Below are 21,960 nucleotides of genomic sequence, written 5' to 3'. Positions count from 1 at the left end.
CAGTCTGAGATGATTTGTAATTATTGGGCGAAGAGACGCCTGCAACAAACACGATACAAAGCCCGATCAATTTCCGCTTACAGCACTGGCTTGCTCCGTTAAGTTGTTTCAACGCGAATGCGTATCGCGCAAGATGAATCGCCGTAAGACACCTCATTTCCGATCGTAGGAGATCGCTTTCTCGAGCTGTCGTGACTGACGTGAATTTTTAATTCATCGACGCGATTCAAATGAACCGAGTTCTCCTAGGCGACGGGCTCCATTAGGGGCGACTCCGTCTCGGTGCCAGGAGCCCGAAGACGGTGGCTCGCTGGGAGAAACGCGGCGAGAAGAGGGTCGGATCCATGCCGATGTAGAAGGAGGATCTCGACGAAAACAACAGATCCTCTCGCCCCGTCCTCCATCCGCGCCGAGTGTATTCATAAAACCATCAAAATGGCTAGCGTTCATTTGTTCCTGCGATGTATCCGTGAAGCCGGCGGGGTCTGGTAAAATGATAGATGTACGCAGCATCCCCCTCGGTACGAAGGGGCGCCATCGACGGACCTATCGGAGCGGAAGAGAGACGGGGCCAAAAAGGACGAGAGAGAGAGAGAGAGAGAGAGAAAGAGAGAACGATGTCGATCCACGAGGCGTTTCTTGTAAGAGAGAAGGAGAGACAGCGGATAAAGAGAGAGGGGACTCGCGAGCCAGAGAGATTGGAGCACTCCGGGAGGGGTATTCCGAGGGACGTATTGATGGTCCTGGAAATTGAAAACGCGCCCGGCCAGCCGAAGTGGGTTTGGCTTCCTTCTTTGTCCCGATTGTTTCCGTCGGCTGGAATTTCGGAGCAAAATGGCGCTCGTGCGGTGATATCAATGATCTAGGTTATCGCGTTTTAACATCTGACTTCCGGAGCTATTTTTTTTGTTTTTTGAACTTATTCATCTTACTCCTTACGAAGCGACTTTATTGTCCGCGGCATTATTAGAATATAATTCCTTTTTTATTACATTTTTATGACTAATAACCACACACACACACAATAAGATATTGTATATTTTCTTCTATAAGGTAATATTTTTAAATATTAAAATTTCCATTCTTCAAGATACTTTACTTACAAGTCGAAATAAATTCAGAACGACAAGTCACAAAATGTGAAATGTGTCGCGAGTTACATACGATTCGATGGCAGCGTGACTCGCGCCATATCTTCAACGACCGCGATATACCATATTCAATTCGTATTTACTCGCGGCGATCAAGGCTGATTTGAATTATGCTTTCTATCCGCGCGCTGGTCCTTGTAAGGCGGTTGATCGGGGCAGACAGTCGTAACAGTTCGTAAACGTTAATTGAGAGCTATGCCAGCCATGCAAGTCCGTATCGCTGACAGGACCTCCATTGTCGCATCGAGGGTTGCGTCGTCGAGCGGGACCGACGTTTCCTTCGAGAGTCGAAAGAGATGACGTTGTGGGCCCAAAATAAGGCACATGGCTATACGCGTTCGTGACTCTTCAAAAATATTTTAGGACCGCCTTTAAGATGCATGGACTTTTAAAACTCACGGAGAATTTTTCAGGTTTTACTCAATATTACACAGGATATTCTTTAAATTCTAGAGGAGGCATCTATTAAGGAAAAAAATTACAAGCTGCAACATCTGTTATTAATCCAGAAAAAAAAGTTTTCACGATATTTCTAACAGTACAGTGATGAAGTGTTCGTTTTTGTCTCGCGCGAGTTCGATTTTAGGGCGCTAGGATAGATTGAATTTCGTATTCATAACTCTGTAGAGCTCACAGTGCAACGCACCACTCAACAACGATACATCATATCGTCGAATGAAAAAGTGACCGGAGCGTAGGCAGAGGGATGAAAGATTCGAGAGAGAGAGGATGGCAAAGGGAGAGCGGCGAGAAAAGAAAGAGAGAGAAAGGGAGACGGATTTTGGCGGGCGGGAGAGAGATAGAGAGCCGGTAGTTGTGGATGGCCGCTATCAGGGACTCGCTATGATTAATGATCGAGTACAATACTGTTTTCATTAAACTCATTTCACTGCAGCTCGCATGTACCGCCGCGCTATGGGCGACCTATGGCCCGGGGGCATACGCCCGCCCTTGGGCCCTTTTTCACGTTGCCGGTAGGGTCGGTCGGTCGCTTGATTATGACGTCTCCATAAGGCTCGACCTTGGCCGTTTCGAATAGGCGCTCGACTGAATTCGGCCATTGTTGCGCGAGCTTCATCTCAAATTCGTCGGCTCCACGGATTCGTAATCATCTTTGTTGAAATTACGTTTTGTGATCGAGCACCGGGTACACCGATCACATCTCTCTTCGAGAGTCTCGCTTCACGAGAGCCGGGTTCTTCACCCCTCTCCTTGACACCTCTCAGATGCGAGAACGTCGTTAATTACGGTCAGCGCTCATTACACCACGGCGCTACTCTTTCAATCTAATTTTCTAGCTAATTTACTGGCCCCTCGTTACAGTTTATTAATTGATCAATTATAATTAATGTGCTGGATAAACTTTACTTTTGACGACGAGTCACGTTATTACAACCTTTTTTCGCCTCGTGAGACATCTCCTTACTTTTGCGCATAACATTATCTCTCTTGAGAGATAATGATTGCAAAAATATGATAAATCTGTGATAAAGATCTTTTGTTCGATCGAATCTATCGTTATTTTTAGGATGATGCCAAGGAGTCCGAGCCGCAGGAAGATGATCCATGGGCAGGACTGCCTTACACCGTAGATCTTGAAACTGGTAAGCTTATTTGCGCTATTTATCTGTTATCTTTCTCGCATTTACGTAAAACTTTAGTAAAAAAGAAAGGGTTTGATCTATTAAAGGCGATATTGTGTGATCGAGCTATTTTATAATCGGAATCAGCGTTCTTTTAATTCGCCTGTGCATCGATCGCAATTTTTATCTTAGTTGCGCGTCTATCAGAGATGATCGAAATCCCGTTTTCGGATACCAATTAAAAAGTCAGTCGGCGCACATGCTGTGCGTGTTTCATGTTGGTCCGTGTGCCGGCAAGAACAGCTAAATACATCTGGCGCTCGCGGCTCTTTACGTCGGAAGCGTATCGAATTAATGCGGCAATTTGTAAGAGCCAATCCGAACATTCACTGTAGTCCGAGCCTGCCGCACCTGGCCGCACCTTTGCGCGCCTAATTAGCATAAACACGCCGACCGAATGCACTTCGCTGGCCATTCCTTTGGAAATACACTATATACCGTGAAATATCTCATCGCCATCCATCATGAAAAAAACATATAATTGAAGACATAGAATCTTAAACGCGTTAAATGGCAAATTATAAAGAGTTTAATTATATTGTAAAAATTGTATGTGACCCTTAATAACGATGCTTAATCGAAAATAGTATTAGAGCAATTAAATTGACCATTATCGTTTTCCATAAGTAGCAATTGTAAAATGATCGCAAGGTTTATGTAATTAAATAATTGATCCGCCTGGAAATAGATACCAGACGTAATAATGTAAGATCAGCAAAATTACCGTGCAAATGGAAAATGTACGTCACACATATATACATATATAACAGTTGGATGACGTTAATAGACCAGAGGTTGCATCTCATTCCCTTTTTTTAATCGTTTCTTTGGCATTCTTGCCGCGCGCTTTCTGTCGCATAATAAAAAGGGAGGTAAGTACGTTAGCGGCGAGAAATGTTATGCGACACGAACTGCATGTGGGAGAATGTCGAGGACACTCGCGCGAACGTCAGGAGCGAGAGAGATGGCAAGAGACTGTAACGAGCGCGCATGCAACGCGCCGCGGCATCTACCTGCATGCCAAGGTGCACTTTGTTCAGGTATATAACTACGGGTTTCCAGGCAGGCAGGTTCCAGTTCCGGCGGACTCGAGGCTGGGGAGTGGCTTCAGGAACGCCCTCGCTACCTTCCTCCCTACCTCCCTGCCTTTCCAACCCCACCAGCCTGTCCAGCCCTTCTGTCGGGTTCGGTTCCCCCTCTTTTCTCTTTCTCTCTCCCTCCCTCTCTCTCTCTCTCTCTCTCTCTCTCTCTCTCGCTCTCTCTCACTCTCTCTGCATTTAATTACTTTGCGCTCGACAGAATATACGCCTAGCTACGAGACACTCTGCGTCGAGCGTGCTATCAACGGTTGACGAAGGGCTCGCTTGTTAAATTCTCCTTAGAAATTCATAATATCGATGCCGTTTGTATACGTGACTGCGAGGGTTGTCTTAAGACAATTGACAATTTTGGAAGTTCTTGAGCACCAGGGAAAATGTTATTAAACGTTACTTTTATATTGATATTGGAAAAATACATTAGATATCCTGGCAATAAAATAAATTCGAAATTATCTCCTTACATTTTTATTAATCTTTAAAGAGAAATTGTTTATATTATAGTTATACTATATTTTTTAAATTTTGTTAGTCGTAGTACGATATGTAATTTGTCCGCATCTCAAAAATAATATTGAAAAACTAATATGCCAGCGCAATAGAGCGCTATGATTTGAAGTATTCCTTCGTTTACGATGACGAAATGAATTAATCGGACAGTGCGGTAATAACTTTTTGAGCAGAGAATGGACCAAGAAGAGCAGCAGAGCTCATTACGCGGTTATCTCGTCGTCGATCAATCGAGATATTCGGCGCATGGCGTATATGATTAATGAGTTACTAGACTAATACATAAGAAATTCTTCCATCATCCTCATTCTGTAGGGCTTGATGGGAGAAAATGGTGGTCCGACGTAATATAAAGCGAGAGAGCTGCGTAATGCGTGCGCTAAAATAGAAATGGCGAATTGATGACTAGAAATTAATTGTAAATTTGAAATAGTTGACGCGAATCGCGATGCAGGTCGTAAAACTCATACACTTGTGTGAAATCAAACATTTGTGGGAAAAGTTATTTGCAGCTAATCTTCATATTGCAATTAGGATACATGCAGCAAGATGTCAGGTATGTCGAAATCTCTCCACAATCGGTGAATAATTATTACAAAGTCTAATGTGTTCTCTTGTAGGTTAATGCGATTATTTAGTTTTTTAATGTAAAACATTTCAGAGATACTTTTTTTAATAAGACTGAAATGTCTGTAATCTGTGTTTGTATTAAAGTTACTTTTTTTGTTTTTATATATCTCGCTTCAACATTGGCGTTTTGCTCTTATTTATTTTATATTTAAAATTTGACTGTATATCTTGAGAGCGTATTTCTTGTTTTTGTTAAGCAATGTTGTTTCAATATGAATTTTAGTTAGTGCTTATAAATATTTAAAGCTAAGAATATTTATTATTAACTCTTACACAAAAACTTGCGAAAAGTATTGATCTTTGTCTATTCTTTCTATAAAGTAATTGTTATCGTAAAATTTATTTTTAAAAATTTTGTGACGCTTAGAACGCAAGCTGCATTGGTATTTGCATGGAAAATCATTATGTATTCACAGAAGAATTTCGTGCCAATCGTGATATCCGCACGCGAGATAGGTAGTTTGAAATGAAAAGAAAAGAGGAATAGATGAAAGCAGGCAGCATATACGTTACCGCCGCGGCGCAAGGTGCTTGTACCAATTTGACGAAGCATGATGGATTATACTGTAAGTCGCGTGTAAAAAAATAACATCCGCAGAATAAATTATCATCGCATTGTTTCGAGCGCGAGCGCATTAGAGACCCTTGTTATGTCCAACGTATGATGAATATGTCTCAACTAAATGTATATAGGCTCGTTTAATGCGTTTTACTTGGCCGGCTTGTTGCACAATTATCGAAAATACTCTCGCACTACAGCGCGGTTCGGCCAAGGTGAAACGTATTTTGAACGTCGGAACTATTATCACAGACGTATAGATCTTAATTGTGATGGTGTTCGCGATCGGTGATCGACTGAAATAAACGTAACTCGACCGGTTCGCTCGTGATACTTTTATATTTATTATTACGATACGTCTATGCGAGCGGAAAGGTTCGAATAATCGCGTAGCCGACTATTAGCACCTTCGATACTGAATAACCTTTATCGAGATCGACGTTGCGCCGAGAGATCGGTTTTCGTTACGCCTCGTGAGATTCAAGTCGTGTAATGGGCGTTCAGTCTCGACAACTCCGCCTTTTTATAGATATGCCCGCGACATTATCTGCGACTGTGCGGTTATACGACTAGAAGAGAATAAACTACACGAGATTATCGCGCAGAAACTCTATATAAAACCAAAACAATTTGCTGATCGGTCGTATTCACTAGATATTGAGTAATGTTACGCAAGGAACGTTTATTAAAAAATAAGAAACTACTGTAGAGGAAAGAATGTGGCTTTTCAAGTAACAAAAGATGGATTTACAAAACTTTTTATATTTTTTTAAATAAATTTGCAATGGCATTATTCGATCCCTGTCGATATTACCACATTGAATTTCTTTTAGGCGAAAATTTGGCTGTTAAATAGAGGATATCATATGCGATCACAACTAAATGTCTCTGCCGATTTTATATTGATGAAAATATGTCTTTATCGTTGCTGCTTACAAGTTCATAAGAGTAATTAATGCTGTTGCTTCTAATAGTATGTTGCATAATTCATGATTAATAGTAATTTTTGCTATTTTGTTTTATTATTCTTACAACGGAATTTTATTATTGATATTTATTTGCTGATAATACATAAATAAACAATTGGAGTAATTAATATTGTTATATTTTAGAAGTAATTTATTGTAATATATTTAATATTAATTTTATATTCGCATTTCAACAATTGTTAGTTAAAATTAACCAACCAAAAATTCATGCACATTCAGCTGAAAATTATGCAAAACAAGCTATTTTGAGTAGTATATTATGAATAATCCTGTTTTAATATGACGTATATACATGGTATTTCCAATATTATTTTTCAAATTAAAAATCTTTTTAGTCCGAGTAAAAAAAGTGTTTAAAAAACGCGTATTGTTAGATGAAGATCAATATTTATTCTTCTGAACGTGATGTAGTCGATGGCAATGTAAACTCGCATTTTAAAACAGAATTGAATACGAAATCCGCGAATATTTTGCGTCGTGCTCTAACAAAGGAGCATCCATCTCGTAGTATAAAAGGCAACGCAATTTCCTCAATATTTCGGTGAATCGAGGGAACGAGCTGTATATCGATACGAGTTGTAGAGGGACAGCGAAATTGGGATTGGTGGGGACCTCTCGATGGAAACGCATGCGTGAGCGCATAAAACTGAACATCTGCCACGTGCGCGGGCGGCGCATAGTGCGTGGATTCGTGCGTGGACTGAAATCACGAGGGGGAAGAGGGATAGGAAGCATGGCCGCATCCGCCATGCGCGGCCGCCCAGGCGCGATCGACTATAATTTTCTGTCTATCTCCAATTTCGATATCGGGATGCTAATCAGGAAAGAGAAGCCGTTAGAGGATCGCGCGTAAAATAGGAAAGGCCTTATCGAATTTCATTACATTATATTCATGAAGTTCAGAGGTGAAATGAATCAATTCTCTCTGCGAGTAAAATTGAGTTTTTTTTCGCTGTTCTATGTGAATTCATTAAAAGTAGTGCGCGATTTTATCCGTGAGCTTTTTATCCTTTATATATGATAAAAGCGTTATCTCATGTCGTTATATGTAATTCTTATCGCACAGGAATAAACCACAGAGTGAATAATATTTAAACTTCCAAAAAATTGTTTCATTTTTTTATTTTTTTTTCTTCAACTATGGAAGATTTTGAAAGTTATCAAGATAATTTACTTTTTGATCGCGAACGTATGTGAAACGTCAAGATCAGAGATTGGTCGATTTATTTTATTTCTTAATGCCACAATTATATCGCAATTATAATCATGATGCTCTCATATTGATGAGCGAATTAATAAAAGCTTCACGTCGACAAATATAGAAAGATGATATGAAAAGGATAGAAACAAGAAAATGCAGTCGATAGCAAGAACCGATAGACGCAATCGATAGACCGCGTAGTGTTAATTTCCGCTTCGATTCGTCAAGGATCCGGGGAGGGAGAAAAAATAATATCCGACTATCTCCACGCATGGCAATAGCCGTGACCAATTCCTCCCGAAGTGGATTTGGAATTAGACGCGGGAACCCCACTTCGGGGACCGCACTCCACTCCAGATCGGGTACTCTGCGATTCTCGAAAAACTCCTCCGTCATCCTTCTTTTCGTGTAACTGCAAAAAATCAGCTTCGAATATGATCCCCTCTTTTTCGTGCCTTACTTAATCTCTTAGAAAAAACTGAACATTTCGAGAATTGTAACGGGGAACAAATGCGCGAAGGATCAAAGGATTTTGTGTAACAACACAATTTCTCGGAGGAAAGCGATGCCCCAGTTTGCGGCAACTCGTTGTTCGGCGGACAATTTTTAGGAACGCGATTCGATTCTCCGGCCACGTCCCGAGAGGGAATCAATATTTGGAGCTGTGCGTGTTCCGCCATGTTAGTCCAGCTATGCCAGCCAGCGGCGGCCCCCATGGGGGATGTGTCTGCGAGGGCAGCTGGCGAGGCGTATATATGGGGGTTACAGGGATACTCGGAGCCATGACTTGCCACATCCACCCCTGTAACACGAGCACGCACCATTACTCATATCGCGGCTCGTTGCACGCCACGGATTCGGGACGAATCCAGGAGGGCACTTCCAGGAAGCTTCGGGATGAAAATAGGCGGCAACAATAGCCGCGACGTCATGTCTAGCTTCGTGCCAGCGTAATACGTAACACAAAAATATAATCGTGCCACTACAATATGCGACTTTTATTTCGGGCATAATTAAATGTAATGCAAGATATTACTGTGCTATTTCTTTATGAAATTTGTTTAAAAAGCCTACGTCAAACTATTAATGATCCAAAGCATTTTCTCTTAGAAAGGATTTTCATCTGCGCTCAAGCACTCATATCGCGACTCGCAATAACTGTATAGATGAGAGAAAACGTTCGACTTTTGCAACGTATACCATATTGTGCTTTTGTGCATGTGTTAAACACACAGAATCGCGCGAGAAACCAACTAACTAACTAATTAAACTGTAAATTCCATCATCCTTCGGTGAAAACCGGCCGTTCGTCATGTGAAACGACGATGCTCGAAATTATCTCGCGAATATCTCACCGGCAGCGCAGAACATACGAGCATTATCTGTAATGAAGGCTGACATTGATAAATACAATTGAACAATGTATTATGTTTCACCAGTATTCCGCAAGCCGAGTATACGAATGCCAATCGCAACGTTCGGCGTAATTATATCTGCCCGGATTGGCCGAGCCGACACCAATTCTTCGTCCGAGCACTTTAATTAATCCCATCGTTAATCTCATATTAATAAAATAGGAAACGGGGAGAGAGAGCGCCGAGCGAGAGAGAGAGAGAGAGTCGCTATAGAGCGTCTATTTTAAAGCCGCGTCGACGTGCTCAATAAAAGGGCCGGGATTCCTTCTCGACGAACACGAGCGGCTGCTCTCCTCCGCTTCTTCGCCACGTCTTTCGTATATTTCAAACGTTTCAATCCTATCGGCGGATTAAAACATTAACATAAAACTCGTATTAGAGTCAAAGCTGCACAGAGTCGGAGATGACGACAGTCGCCAGTAACGATGAAAAATTAAGTCCGTGGCACCTTCTCCTCTCTTCCTTTTAGCTTTTCGAAGTTCCCGCCGCCATACAATAGAGCTTGTCTACAGTCTGTAGAAGTCGTTACCTGGTTGAGATCGTCTCTACGATTTTGTGAGGTTTTTTGCAAATCATCCTAGGTTCTATAAGCGACCAACGTTGCCTCGCAGCTCGTCGAAACCTCACCGAATTCGACTTTCGACTTCTGCTATCGGATAATAACACACAACGTCTCTTCAGAGAAAAATTGTTTCCTCTCATCCAACATTCATAATCGTAACGATATTTTTCAAGTTATCCGAGAAAATTGTAAATTACTGAGAACATCAGAATTGATTGAGAACCGCGCCATATCTTTTTTTAAATAAATGGGCGCATTTCGATACAACTTAAATATTTCTATTGTTGTCGGATAAATCATATTAAAACATGAAGTGTTCTTGACTAAGCTGGCTAAAACACGAACTCGAGTACGGGGAAAGAATGCAAAGCCAAACATTAAATAAACAAAAGAACGCATTGCTAGTACACCGAGGCGAGGTTCTTCTGGTAGAATCGTGTTGGTTTAGGATAGATATGTATCAGACCGCGTGGGTTAAGGTCAGCCTGTCACCTCAAGTACCATTAGCCCTTTCTAGACACCCTCTCCGTTCTACCTCCAACCTGTCATTAATGCATCAAGATATTTTTTGTCGACGGACTTTCTTGAGAATCTCTCGCAAGCAATAAAACGAACGGCTATTTTGTATCAATCAGACTTCGGAGTGGACTATGTATAATGAATGCAATAATGGTACACGTACGTAGATACTTATTTAAAAGGCGTACTTGTTTGCAACTTTAATCACAATATTCATTACAATTAGTCATTATTCTTAAGAAATTTAATAAAGGAAGTATCTATCAAAAAAGAATGCAAAATCGCTAGCACCATTGCTTCTTGACATAGATATGTTGAATATATACAGAGATATAATATAAAACCAAACGAAACGTAAATTATGCACGTTAAACATTTGAAATATAGACAATATATCAAGATAGAAAGTTTTTCTTAAATCAGTTAAAATAATTCTATACTGAATACACATGGCGTATTAATTAGAAAACATTTTTCATGAAATCCAGCAATAATAATATTCTCCACTTGTCTCCAGAGGAGACGAAAGTTCTTTCACATATGAAAAGTATGATAATAGTTAGAGATTGACCGATTTAAAATCTGTTTTGTCATGTGGGTTACTATGTCCCGCGGAAGAATTCGTGCATCACCACAACTTGCAACAAGGAACTTTGGAAGCCAAACCGTTATAAATCAGCATTCGTGAGTTAGACTGAGAAACAAGTACGGCGACAACAGTTGCTGTATTTGTATGAATTCAAATATGTATATAAATTAAATATTGCTGACGGAAATAAGCATTTCTACATCAAGTCCTTTTTTTGTCAAGTTAATGGACTCATTGAATTTATACATAAATTTATGTTAGCGAAATGTCATTTAAATGTTAAAGGTTTATTGTCAAAAAATTAATGTAATCGTGGAATTCAAGTTTCACCCAAAATGATGCCGATTTGTACGCTCCAAGTCTTCCAGCGCAGACCGCGTTTATTCTGGACGTAAAGTCACGATAGCATCTGTCTCTCAAGGCACGTTTCTCGCGGGCCGACGCTCGACTTCGGCCGCTTTTGCGAAGTGCCCGATAAAACTCGGGTTTTATTGGACAGGCGACGCGTTACAAATATTCTATACGAGCTACTACTACGAGCACTTTGCTCGGCGCGGTACCTCTACTTTGGACGATAAGGGGCATATACGTGAAGGTAGCACCGTCGTCTTCGTGTCTGGCCGGTTGCCGAACGCCTCCGATATGACGGAGCTAAGCCGGAAGGAAGAAAGGTAACGGGAGACGAAGTTTTCGGAAGTCGAAATGAGAAAAATGCACCTTCTAAGCATGACTCGACTACCGCGTGGCTCTCGTGGTGGACGCGTGGCCATCGAAAAGTGCAAGCTAGATACGAAGAGAGAACGTCATACTATGAGGTGGCAACAATGCTCATTGACGGGCACCACCAGATCGAGAATGACTTGTACGTATGAGGTGTTAGCAAGGTTTCTGACCTCGTTTTCAGAATTCTTCCTTGCGTGCGAGCGCCGTCTTGATTACCTTGCTCTTTCTGCGCGGCGAAACGGGAAAATTCGGATTTTGCGATTGCCCGCTTCACGTTTAACTTCGCAATCTTAATTTGTCTATCTTGCTGTTTTTAATTTGAATTTAATTTGATTTCCGCGTGTACTAGTCGAAATAAGTGATTTTTTGTCATTTAATAAATTACAACGGTAAAAGATTCACTTTCTTCGGTAAAATTAGCCGTGCTTTCTTACTATTTTCTTAATTCTGGACTAAAGGCATCGCAGTAATGTAACATGTAAATATGTCTTACGTTTTATATCTATGGTGCATGCATTTTTATTTCCAAAACACGGGTCTATTAACTTTAATCATATCTATTACACTGTTTGACGTATCTCTTCGTGTTTACTTCCACGATTACCGAACCGTGTCATGACGTATTCACGGATCTGCAAACTGTTTGCTCGAAAAAAGAGGTGTGACATCGTTTTTGTGAGCGTATTCGATTACGCGGCATGTCCGTTGTCTGAGCGATGACCAACGTTTTTCAGCCGCCATTATTCCCTTAATTACGTTACCTTACCGTGAATTTCGACACCCGACTACGTTTTACAATTGCCGGTACAATTCACGCCTCATTGTCAGTCAAGATGGCTATCGGTGTCCGAAACTGATAAAGCTGAATGCAACCGTGAAAACACTTAAACTGTACAATTCAGCTGTGTGTAAAGTACTCTGCTTTTATAGATAACGGAGAGATTTTAAAGGGGGATTTAAGGGGAGATAGAGAAAAGCGTTGGAAATTTTGTGCGATACCAAAATAATTAAATGTTACGCTTCTCAAAATGTACGACATTACTACTGACTTATACTATACTATTCCGCAACGATTATTCGTATCAATCACCACCCCGGAATAATTAAAAGTGATTGCGCGTAATTTTAATCTCAGACGGTAAGAACGATGAGGAAAATTTATCGCTTTGCACATCGTTGTATTAAGTGTTACGGAGGTAATCGCCGAGTCAGATGTATGCTAAAGGAACAGTAAACGGGTTCAGGCCACTTTCCGACGGCGTGTTACTATTTGAGCGCGCTGTTGAATAATAAACTCGCATTACGCGTTTGACGAGGAAACGAAGAGAGAAAAAAAGTCAAAAGGAGCCGTGGTCGGTGTCAGCCGACGTTCCGGAACGAGCCTGGAATCGAATATTGGCGGAATATTGGAAAGCACAACTTCATGCGGCCACTATTATTTATCGGCTGCACAAGGTGTCCCGCGGGCTGCGTTCTTCAGGACAATTCCGCAGAATCGACTGCGTATTGTTACGTTACAGTTTTGTCGATGGCCCTATAGTTCGTTCGCGGCGGCATACTGGCAGATACAGTGATTTGCACTTATTGGTTAATAAATCAGCGCTATGGCGCTACGTTTGCCATTAGGTGCCGATATTCTTCGACATATTCATGATGAAGTGACGTTGGCATGGTAAATTGAAATAGCGTCACTCTCCTCAGTAGCCCGGCTCGAGCCGCAAAATATTGTCCGTAGGAAACGACGCGAAACGTTTCAGATCTTGATGATGGAAAGTATAGTCATTGATAACGAGTCAAGTTATACTCAAGATTGTGGCAACATTTGCGTTCGGCACGGTCTTTTACGGCACACTTATTACACGACAAGATATCGGTAAATCATGCACTTCCTTCTTCCTTCCCATTCTGAAATAATTTTAATTTACGAATTTAGGGCGATTATGATAATATTGTAGTATGATAATGTTACATTTTTTCTGATATTATTTACGGAATTAATTTATTAATGTGCAATATTTTTTATGGAAAGAAAACATTTTTTATTACATTATGGATTCGGTAAAGAAGTTACGCTCCACTTAATTTATAGAGTTTCCCGGCTTTAGTCGATGACTTAGCTATACGAAAAATTGCTTAACTGTGTCGTTGTCGCTGACGATCAAGGATTGTCATGGTCACAAGGTTTATGCATTCATCGGAGACCTGTATAGCCACTGTCAAGCAGCCTAGAGTGCGCATAATAAGTTTACTGACCGTATCGGTGGCAATTATGAAATTATTCCAATATATGCCGGCAGATCTCGAACTGTGTTCGAATGAGAGTGACGACACAAGAATAAGGGGTATCAATGGAGTGGGCATTTGACAGGATTTAGATAGCATCTTAACAGCGGTGGTTTATCATCCGGCGGTTTTAACCTAGTGACTGGCTCTTAGAGTGGCTAGTCATTGTGTGGATTAAATAGGCATGTTTATACGAATGTACAAAAACAATGCTAATAATTATAGCAGCAATAGATCTCTCTCCTATTCCCACAGGTTACCTCTGTGATTTCCATAATATTTTTGTGTTCTTTCTATCTATATTTATTATAAAATGTTATACATCAACATTTAACTCGTGTTCCGTGTGGTTTTAAATTATTTTTCAATATAAAATATTTTGTAACCGGTGTAAAATTGGAACGAAGTTCATAATGAATAAAAAAAATCCATATTTTTACACGATAATTTAATATATAAAAAGTATTATTATATATATATTTATATATTTAATCCTGAAATTGAAGTTAAAATTCATAATTCATAATCTTCAATTAATTAAAATCAAGGTTTTTATTAAAGTTGCTTTATTTTCAAATATCTCTAAAGATATAACATAACTTTTTTATCTATATTTTCTTAATTCATATGTCAGTACAAATAAACATTTTTCTTCATATAGCTACGTGTTCGCATTTTTGTATAACATGCACAATTGTATTGCAACCCCTGCATCAAATTTTCTTCGACAAGATAAAAGATCGTATGTTGCAAGAGCGATGTTACGACAAACGCTATTGGAGCAATTGATACGATCCTCAGGGCGAGAGGGAGAGTTGCTAAGTCGGGGGATGACTCGGGGCTATACCGGGGCAAGATGCACCCCTGACTAAGCCCGTGGCACAGCAACGAGGAGCGGATCAAGCCCGGGTATACGTTCCCGGATCGCAGTGGGGAGCCGGAGAATGGCATTACGGGTAGAGAGACCTTCCCTCTCTTCCCACCTCGCCTCCGAGCCGCGTATTGTCTGGCAGCCATATTGGAGTAACAGCCAACCCCGTCGTGATTGGTCCGTTTTTTAACGGAGAGCCCGTGGCTTGGCACAATACTCGACCAGCCCGTGGTTAGGCAATGCCTGGCTACGCGATAGTCTATCAGTCGACTCCATGCTGCGTTCGCTTCGAACTCGTCTGTCGGCGGTGCCCGGGTATTATGACTCTCCTCAAGATCGGATCGTATAACGCAGAGGCGATCCACGCCACGGGACGATAAAGGGAATCCCCTATTGCCCTATTCAGTCTCCAGTTTAATCTGGCTCAGTCCAGTCTAGTCCAGTCCGGTTTAGTCCAGTCTGTGTGCGTCGAATTTTCGTAATTTTCCCTCATCAAAAGTACCGTTGGAAGTCCTTAGTTTCCGTCAATAACCTTGATGACGTTCTAAGGTCATTCATGTGATAGATAAAGCGCCAGTGCAATATCCGAAGAATAAAGAATGCGTTCGAGAATGCGGATTATCCTGCGCCTTGGGAATTCTGGAATGCGGAAAAACTGTTTCCGCAGACAGTCCGTTCTGTGTCCTAAGGAGTTATCCTAAGGAGAACTCGATGTTTCAGCTGGAAATCGAGCTGTTTCCTGAAGAACGACGCTGTTGTTCGAGCTGCAGATCCGTAAACCATGTGTCTAGTGCGAGAACTTAGTCGTATCTTTGCAATTGTTTACGATTAATACGAATCAGTTTAGTGACTCGAGTACTGCCACTGTGGTTACCGTGAACAGAGTTTTGGATTATTTTCCGGGTTTCTCTGACATCCTGGATTAGGATCTAGTGGACAAAGGTATGCGTAGAAGAGCGTCAGGCGATTGTATTTGTATCGTATTGCAGCGCGACTCGGTGTATTTATTACGTAACGCAAGCACGTGTAGTTGCTTTAACAGCAATTTGTCTTAATCGTCGCGGTTTGCCAACAGGCATGCGACGCTTCATTGACAATGTTTAAGAGAGAACCCAGTTTACACATATCGATTCTTATACTGTCGATTAATTCTTCTTAAACTCGATAATTTGCCTACGGATATTTTCAAATGCTTTTTTTTATTTCAACTTTAGCATCAATCATTATCGTGGCGTCCCGTCGGATACGCCGTCTGTGGACGAACAATTAATATTTTCGGATCGCATACATATCTTGATGATTATAAATAATGATATCTCACAATATATTCTAAATGCAATTAATCTATGATTATCAGAAACAGAATCGAAAAAATTTGCGAGTGTAATTGTTTTTTTTTTTTTTTTAGTGGAGAATTTTGTACAAATTTATACGACGGGTAATGAATGGTCATAGTGGTCGATTAATTTATGTCCTATTATTTCAAACGCAGCACTTACTAAAAAATATTAACAAGAACGTGTTACTTGTCAAACGCTGTTGTGGGAAATTTAGCCCGATTTGTCTAAAAAGACATTTTGAATCTATTTGCAACAATATGACAATTTAATAAGAAATATATACATACCATTTTATATCAATGTTATTGGTGCGTATAGTACAAACAACTTCTTTCTTCATACATTCTTCAAAGAGTTGGATGCTAAAGCTATCAATTATCTTCCCGTTAGAGTTTAATCACGTTAAGTTTCTAATGAACTTCCATATTTAGCTGAAAAGATCAACCAGAAGCTTTTAAAGAGATATGATAACCATAAGACACATCGAGGACGCGTCCATCCAATCGACCCGACCGGTTCGCACACTCGTTCGACGAAACAAGACACGACGAAACGGCCGACAGTTCGACATCGATCAACGGCATTAGGATTGATGATCGCAATTACGATTTATCGTTCACGGCAGGTGACGCGCGACGATTCGCGCGCTCCTTCGGCAGTTCGGCTCCAAATGAGACGTCAAGCTCCGTTCTGGAGTTAACTGGCACCGAATCGTCACCCTTAGTCGAAGGGTACAAATGAGATTATCGCGACATGTATACGTATTGTCACTGCTCCCTCTCCCTCCCCTCCGGAATAGGACAATCGTGCCGGCGCATTCGGCCTCGAGGATTCTCTTCCGGCGTATGGCGTCCCATCCCGTCGGATATACGCCGGTCTGTGAACGAATCGGGAAGAGCGCTTGAACGAGAGCGCGTCCTCCCGATCCTCGGCACAGGATCCTCGGCACCGAAAATTCTGTCGAGTAATGGAAGAATTATTATCCAACGCGGCGGACCGTCGGGTTGAACAGAGAGAAAAAGAAGGACAGATGGGGGGGGCGGAAGAAAATGGTCGTTAAGCGTGTGCGCGAAATATGAGAAATGATCTGTCGACGTTCCCGTGGCCGTGGAAAAAGCCGAACGCGGGCTTCAAAGAAGCCGTGGAATTGAAAAAGCCGGAGGGCCGCCATTAGATGCAGCGTGATAGAGCGAATTCCGTGCGACGGGTTTAGTTCGAAGGAAAATCCATTCCGACGGCAGAATTTCGAGCGTCGAGGAAAACCCAGACTTTCTTATTTACTCCTTAAAATGATAATCGTCACAGCAACTGCGATAAACTTAATACGTTTAGGGAAAAACTTTGAATGCTTCATGATTTAACGTAATTTCGAAAAAGTAATAACATGTCATATTTTGTATATTAAGTTATTTCGCATAAAGTTTGATAAACAGAATCGGTGTATTTTTTTCATAAACAGAAATTCTATGATGAGACGAATCGATTTTCTAGACGAATAAGTATTAAATGAAATCCAATAAAAAAAATGTGTTATATTCTTTTCTCATTGTAAAAATTTTCTCGCTAATCTTATAAAAAAAAAGCAAGTAGAGTTTTCCATTTATTTCTTAACTTCTTAACTTCAAATGATCTAAAATATTATAGCATTTATTCGTAATGTTTTTTGTTACATATTTATGTTAGAATCTATTTCTTTTGACTGGAGACCGAAGAAAAATTGAATTTTTCTATATTTTCAATTATGCTTACACGTATAAATTTCTATTGTGGGAATAAGAGGGCGTAACAGAAATTACATTTTGTAAATATCTGTTATGGGGCAGAGAGGAGCGGAAAGAGCGCGATAATAAAAGCCACAAAAAGTTATATGCTGCACCGGTTAAAAATTATGCCTGTATACTAATTACGCGTTGCGCATACTTCGGCGCGTGTGTGTGGCTGAAAGTAATTTTACCTCGTAATTCCACCGGGCTTTAAATAGGCTTTACGTCGAACGGGAAGGGGCTGTTCTGACTTCCCTCAAATTATAGACGGCCATTATCGCGCGGTCGGCCTCGCATTTGGGCCAGACAATGGCCGCCACCACTCGTTAATGTAATAGGCATCCAAAAGGTGCGATCTCTCTCTTTACTGGGAGGCACCGGCACTCACCGGTAGGAACCGCGCAGGACGAAAATCCTCCTCTTTCACGGTCAACCTGTCCGTCGTTTCGTCAGGCGGACCTGCCCGGGTTCCAGGCAGCCCCCGAAAGGCGAATTATTATTTTATGAGATTATTATCTCTAATAACATCACCCGGTTACGAGGAGAGAAAAGGAGTACGCTTTTGTGTTCGATGGAAATGTTTCACACGTGGAAGTAGCCCGCTCGAGCTGTTCGATATTATCGATGTTTTGTCAAAAGTCCAGGTAGAAATTCTAGAAGCCCTTTTACTTAATGTTCTGGTGAAATGTGGAACATTCTAGCCGAAATGATAGCCGATTTCGATAAATACGAAAGTTCAATATACATAAGTCAAATAAAATATATCCTTGTTCAATATTAGCAAAGCATGTCCAATTTTATATTTCATATTTACAAGTGCAATATATAAATGTGTAATGAATCTCTTTTAAAGAAATTATATATTTATCGTTAAAATTTACGAGATAAATATCTATATATTCAGTTATTTAGTATTAAATATTTACTGCAAAGTAAATTATTAATCTCACGATATCTTACTTTATAAACGGTATATATAACTATATGATTATGTTAAATATGAGGTATTTTTAGTCTCTATTTTAGTCTCTATGAGTAAATAATTTAGTTAATTTAACAATTTTTATTAGAAAATCTTTCTCTCTCCTTATATCTATCTAATTATTTACAACAAATTATTTTACAGTTTTGAAAAACAATATTTTAACGTCGATTCTCAAAAAAAAGGAACGAACAATTTTTCAACGCAATTTATTGTTTGAATATAAAAATCTTACCTGTCTGTTCGAGACATATGGAAGTATATATTTTATTAGTTACCCACGTTACGCATTTTGGAAACGGTGAACGATTCTCGAACAGCCTTGTCCATGTTATCTTTTCATGCGTGCGCAATAGGGATGAAACGACGCGGTCACGCGATTGGCTGTAGGGCGGGAACGTACGAGAGCTAGAACGAGCAGGTGGATCTCCAACAACATCCCTCTTTGTTTCTCAATTAGTTAAGTTTTTTCCTCTCTCTGTTCGTCTGAAAAATTATTCCTGCCCGTCGCTAGCTGCCAGTTTTCGAGCGCCGCGCTTCGGGTCCGTTTCTGCCGAGTCATCAGTTTATTCAGTGCAGTGAAATGTTGTGAATTTATTTTTTCTCACAATTCACGTACGCGTAATAAGGTGGTCGCGATAAACGATTAATCACGATGCTACTAATTACTTTGTTGGTAGCGTGGATACAAGAAAAGCGAAGATATTCTAGACTAACAGTTTTGTTGCATATCAAATGAACATGATAAGTACTGATTTTAATATAACTCGAACGATAAACGACGTTTTAAATAACTGACTAGTGAAACAGTTCTTTCGAACACAAGTGTCACAAATTAGTCTATGTCGTAGCATTGCAAATATGATCAGATATAAATAAAATCAACAATTATTTAATATGTGCTGTGGTTAAAGCACCTAGGTAAGAATTCTGGTTGTACCAGGGCCTGAGCCAGGCGTGAGCCAAGCGTGAATTCGCTGGACCAAGTCTGGCTCGAGACTGGGCCATTTGTTATTCCTACCTGGGCAATTGAGCAAGTATTATTTTTTAATTGCAGATAATCACACACAGACACACAAATCTAATTAAAACGCAAACATTGATCGTTTTTTGTTCCAACTCTTAATCTCCAACGTAAATATGTAGAAATGTGTGTGAATACATATAGATATAATTATATTAATTATCTTTTATAATAATGCAACAGTCAAATAATCAAATAATTAAAATTTGCAAAAGTATTGATTCTACAACGACTACATTGCTAGATGAAAATTATGGATTGCATATCAAGAAACTTATAGTAACAGTTGTCGATGTCGTGTCAGAACAAAGTTGCATAATAGGGTGGATAAGAAACCTGTATAACATCGCAATCAAACGACTAATTAAGTATTCTCGGGTGATCTCTGCGTGAACCTTGCGACTGCACGCAAACTTGTTTACGCTCGCTTATGTTTCATCACCTGCCGTTTCGAAGCACGCGTGTGCTTTTCATGATGAATCATATAATATCGAAAACGCCTTTTTCTTTCGTCGATCGCCAGGTTTCGTGAAACGATTTAGCTATAAATTTCAATCAATTCGTCGAGCGAACATTTGTGTACTTCTTTACAGGCGAATACATTCTCAGCTCCGGCAGTCAGAACGGAAGTGGAAGTAGCATCGTCGAAGAGGACGATCCGCTTCTCAACGAAGCATCGTTGGCTTTGGACAATCATCCCTTGGCTGACTTAACCGGCGATTCTCTGGGTTTAAACGACACTCTAGAACTCGAGCATGACTTTACTTCAGATTTGCTCGGAGGCAGTCTCTTGGCAAGCGCCGGCGTAGAACATCTGCTTAACAACGATACTCTAGGCTTGCCCGACGAATTTAATCTCGAGGCGGCGCTTCAGCTCGTTGGCCTCGATGAGGCTCAACCAGAGGTTTGTGGAATATCTTCGTATCTTCTGCTTGAAAGTAACTACAATTTGACTCTTTGTGAGAAATAGACATATGTTAATATTTCGTCTGTCTTTCAACAGCTAGCTTCTTTATGAAACGGATCGTAAAATTTTATTTGCTTCTATTTTATTTTTGTAAATATCTTTTGTAACGTTCAGTCTGTGATTGATCGGGATAATTTTGTTATTTAAAAGCTGAGGATTCGTATAAGATCAGCAAAAGTTATTTTGACATCGATTTCGGCAATAATAGTCTTCTTTCTCTCCAAACTATTCAAATATTATATAATATAATAATGATTTTTTTATTAGCAAGTTCAACAGTATTTGAATCTCTTGATAAAAAAAACATATATGTTGAACGTGTTAGAATATTTTAATTTTGCGTGATTAATGCACTGTCTTTAGCGAAGCTGTGATATTGTGATCATTATATAAAGATTGATTATTAGGAAACGAAGTCGGAAGTGAAGAAGAAGAAGAAAGAAGACACCGCCGACGACTCCGCGAGTGCAGAGGGCGACGCGGCCATTACCGCCTCGAGTAACGCCGAGGTCGCGAAGTCATCCAGGTGCGAGGATCCCGAGACCGGCGACATGATTCACACACCGCAGTTTCATCATCCCCATCATCCACACCACCGCTCCTTCCAGGTACGAACGACCCTGATTTCATTGCCTTGTAGATTATATAGAACCAAGGTCAGTGCCTCTCATTGCTGCGTATACAATGTCACCATGATTGCGACAATGTAATGATTTATGTACAAAGTACACAGGCTTCTTTTATCAAACGTAATATGCCTAAGTAAATCGATGAAAAATTATCTTGACTCGAGCTATCCGATTTCTAATCGAGTGTCACGGATGTTGAATTATCATCTCTGCAATAACAGTTTTCGGTGTCGTTTAATACGTCTCAATAATCTTCATGTAAACAAAATTGCCAGGGTTTTAATTTTATTTCAAATCATTTCGCACCCGTAGCAGTTGTATGCTTTGATACGACCGCAGTTTAAACATTGTCCGGTTTGCAGCAACACGTTTATCTATATAGAGTATTCTAGAGCGACTCTCCTGGCGTTTTAATGCCCTTTCGCGATACGCGCAGCTGCAGTTTTGAGAGACGCTGAAAGAGCTGCGGACATTGTCGACGGGAATATGGCCACGGCATGGCATTTGCGATTT

General features: G+C 40.4%; 1 protein-coding gene across 5 annotated transcripts in view; it reads left to right on the top strand.

Annotated features, from left to right (window-relative positions):
• Positions 1–21,960, top strand: part of Cnc (NFE2 like bZIP transcription factor cap-n-collar) — a 103,603-nt gene that overhangs the window by 40,988 nt on the left and 40,655 nt on the right. For all 5 annotated transcript variants that reach the window (XM_077403333.1, XM_077403332.1, XM_077403335.1 and 2 more), the window contains exons 3-5: positions 2,680–2,755; positions 20,445–20,755; positions 21,226–21,426. In XM_077403333.1, the coding sequence (XP_077259459.1) occupies positions 2,680–2,755; positions 20,445–20,755; positions 21,226–21,426 (588 nt within the window). The remainder of the gene's footprint in view (positions 1–2,679; positions 2,756–20,444; positions 20,756–21,225; positions 21,427–21,960) is intronic.

Source organism: Temnothorax americanus, unplaced genomic scaffold, assembly GCF_048541705.1.
Source record: "Temnothorax americanus isolate GAGA-0224 unplaced genomic scaffold, ASM4854170v1 Scaffold17, whole genome shotgun sequence".
Taxonomy (NCBI): Eukaryota; Metazoa; Arthropoda; class Insecta; order Hymenoptera; family Formicidae; genus Temnothorax; species Temnothorax americanus.
The sequence above is the reverse complement of the archived record's forward strand: the minus strand, read 5'-3'. Positions and strand labels throughout refer to the sequence as shown.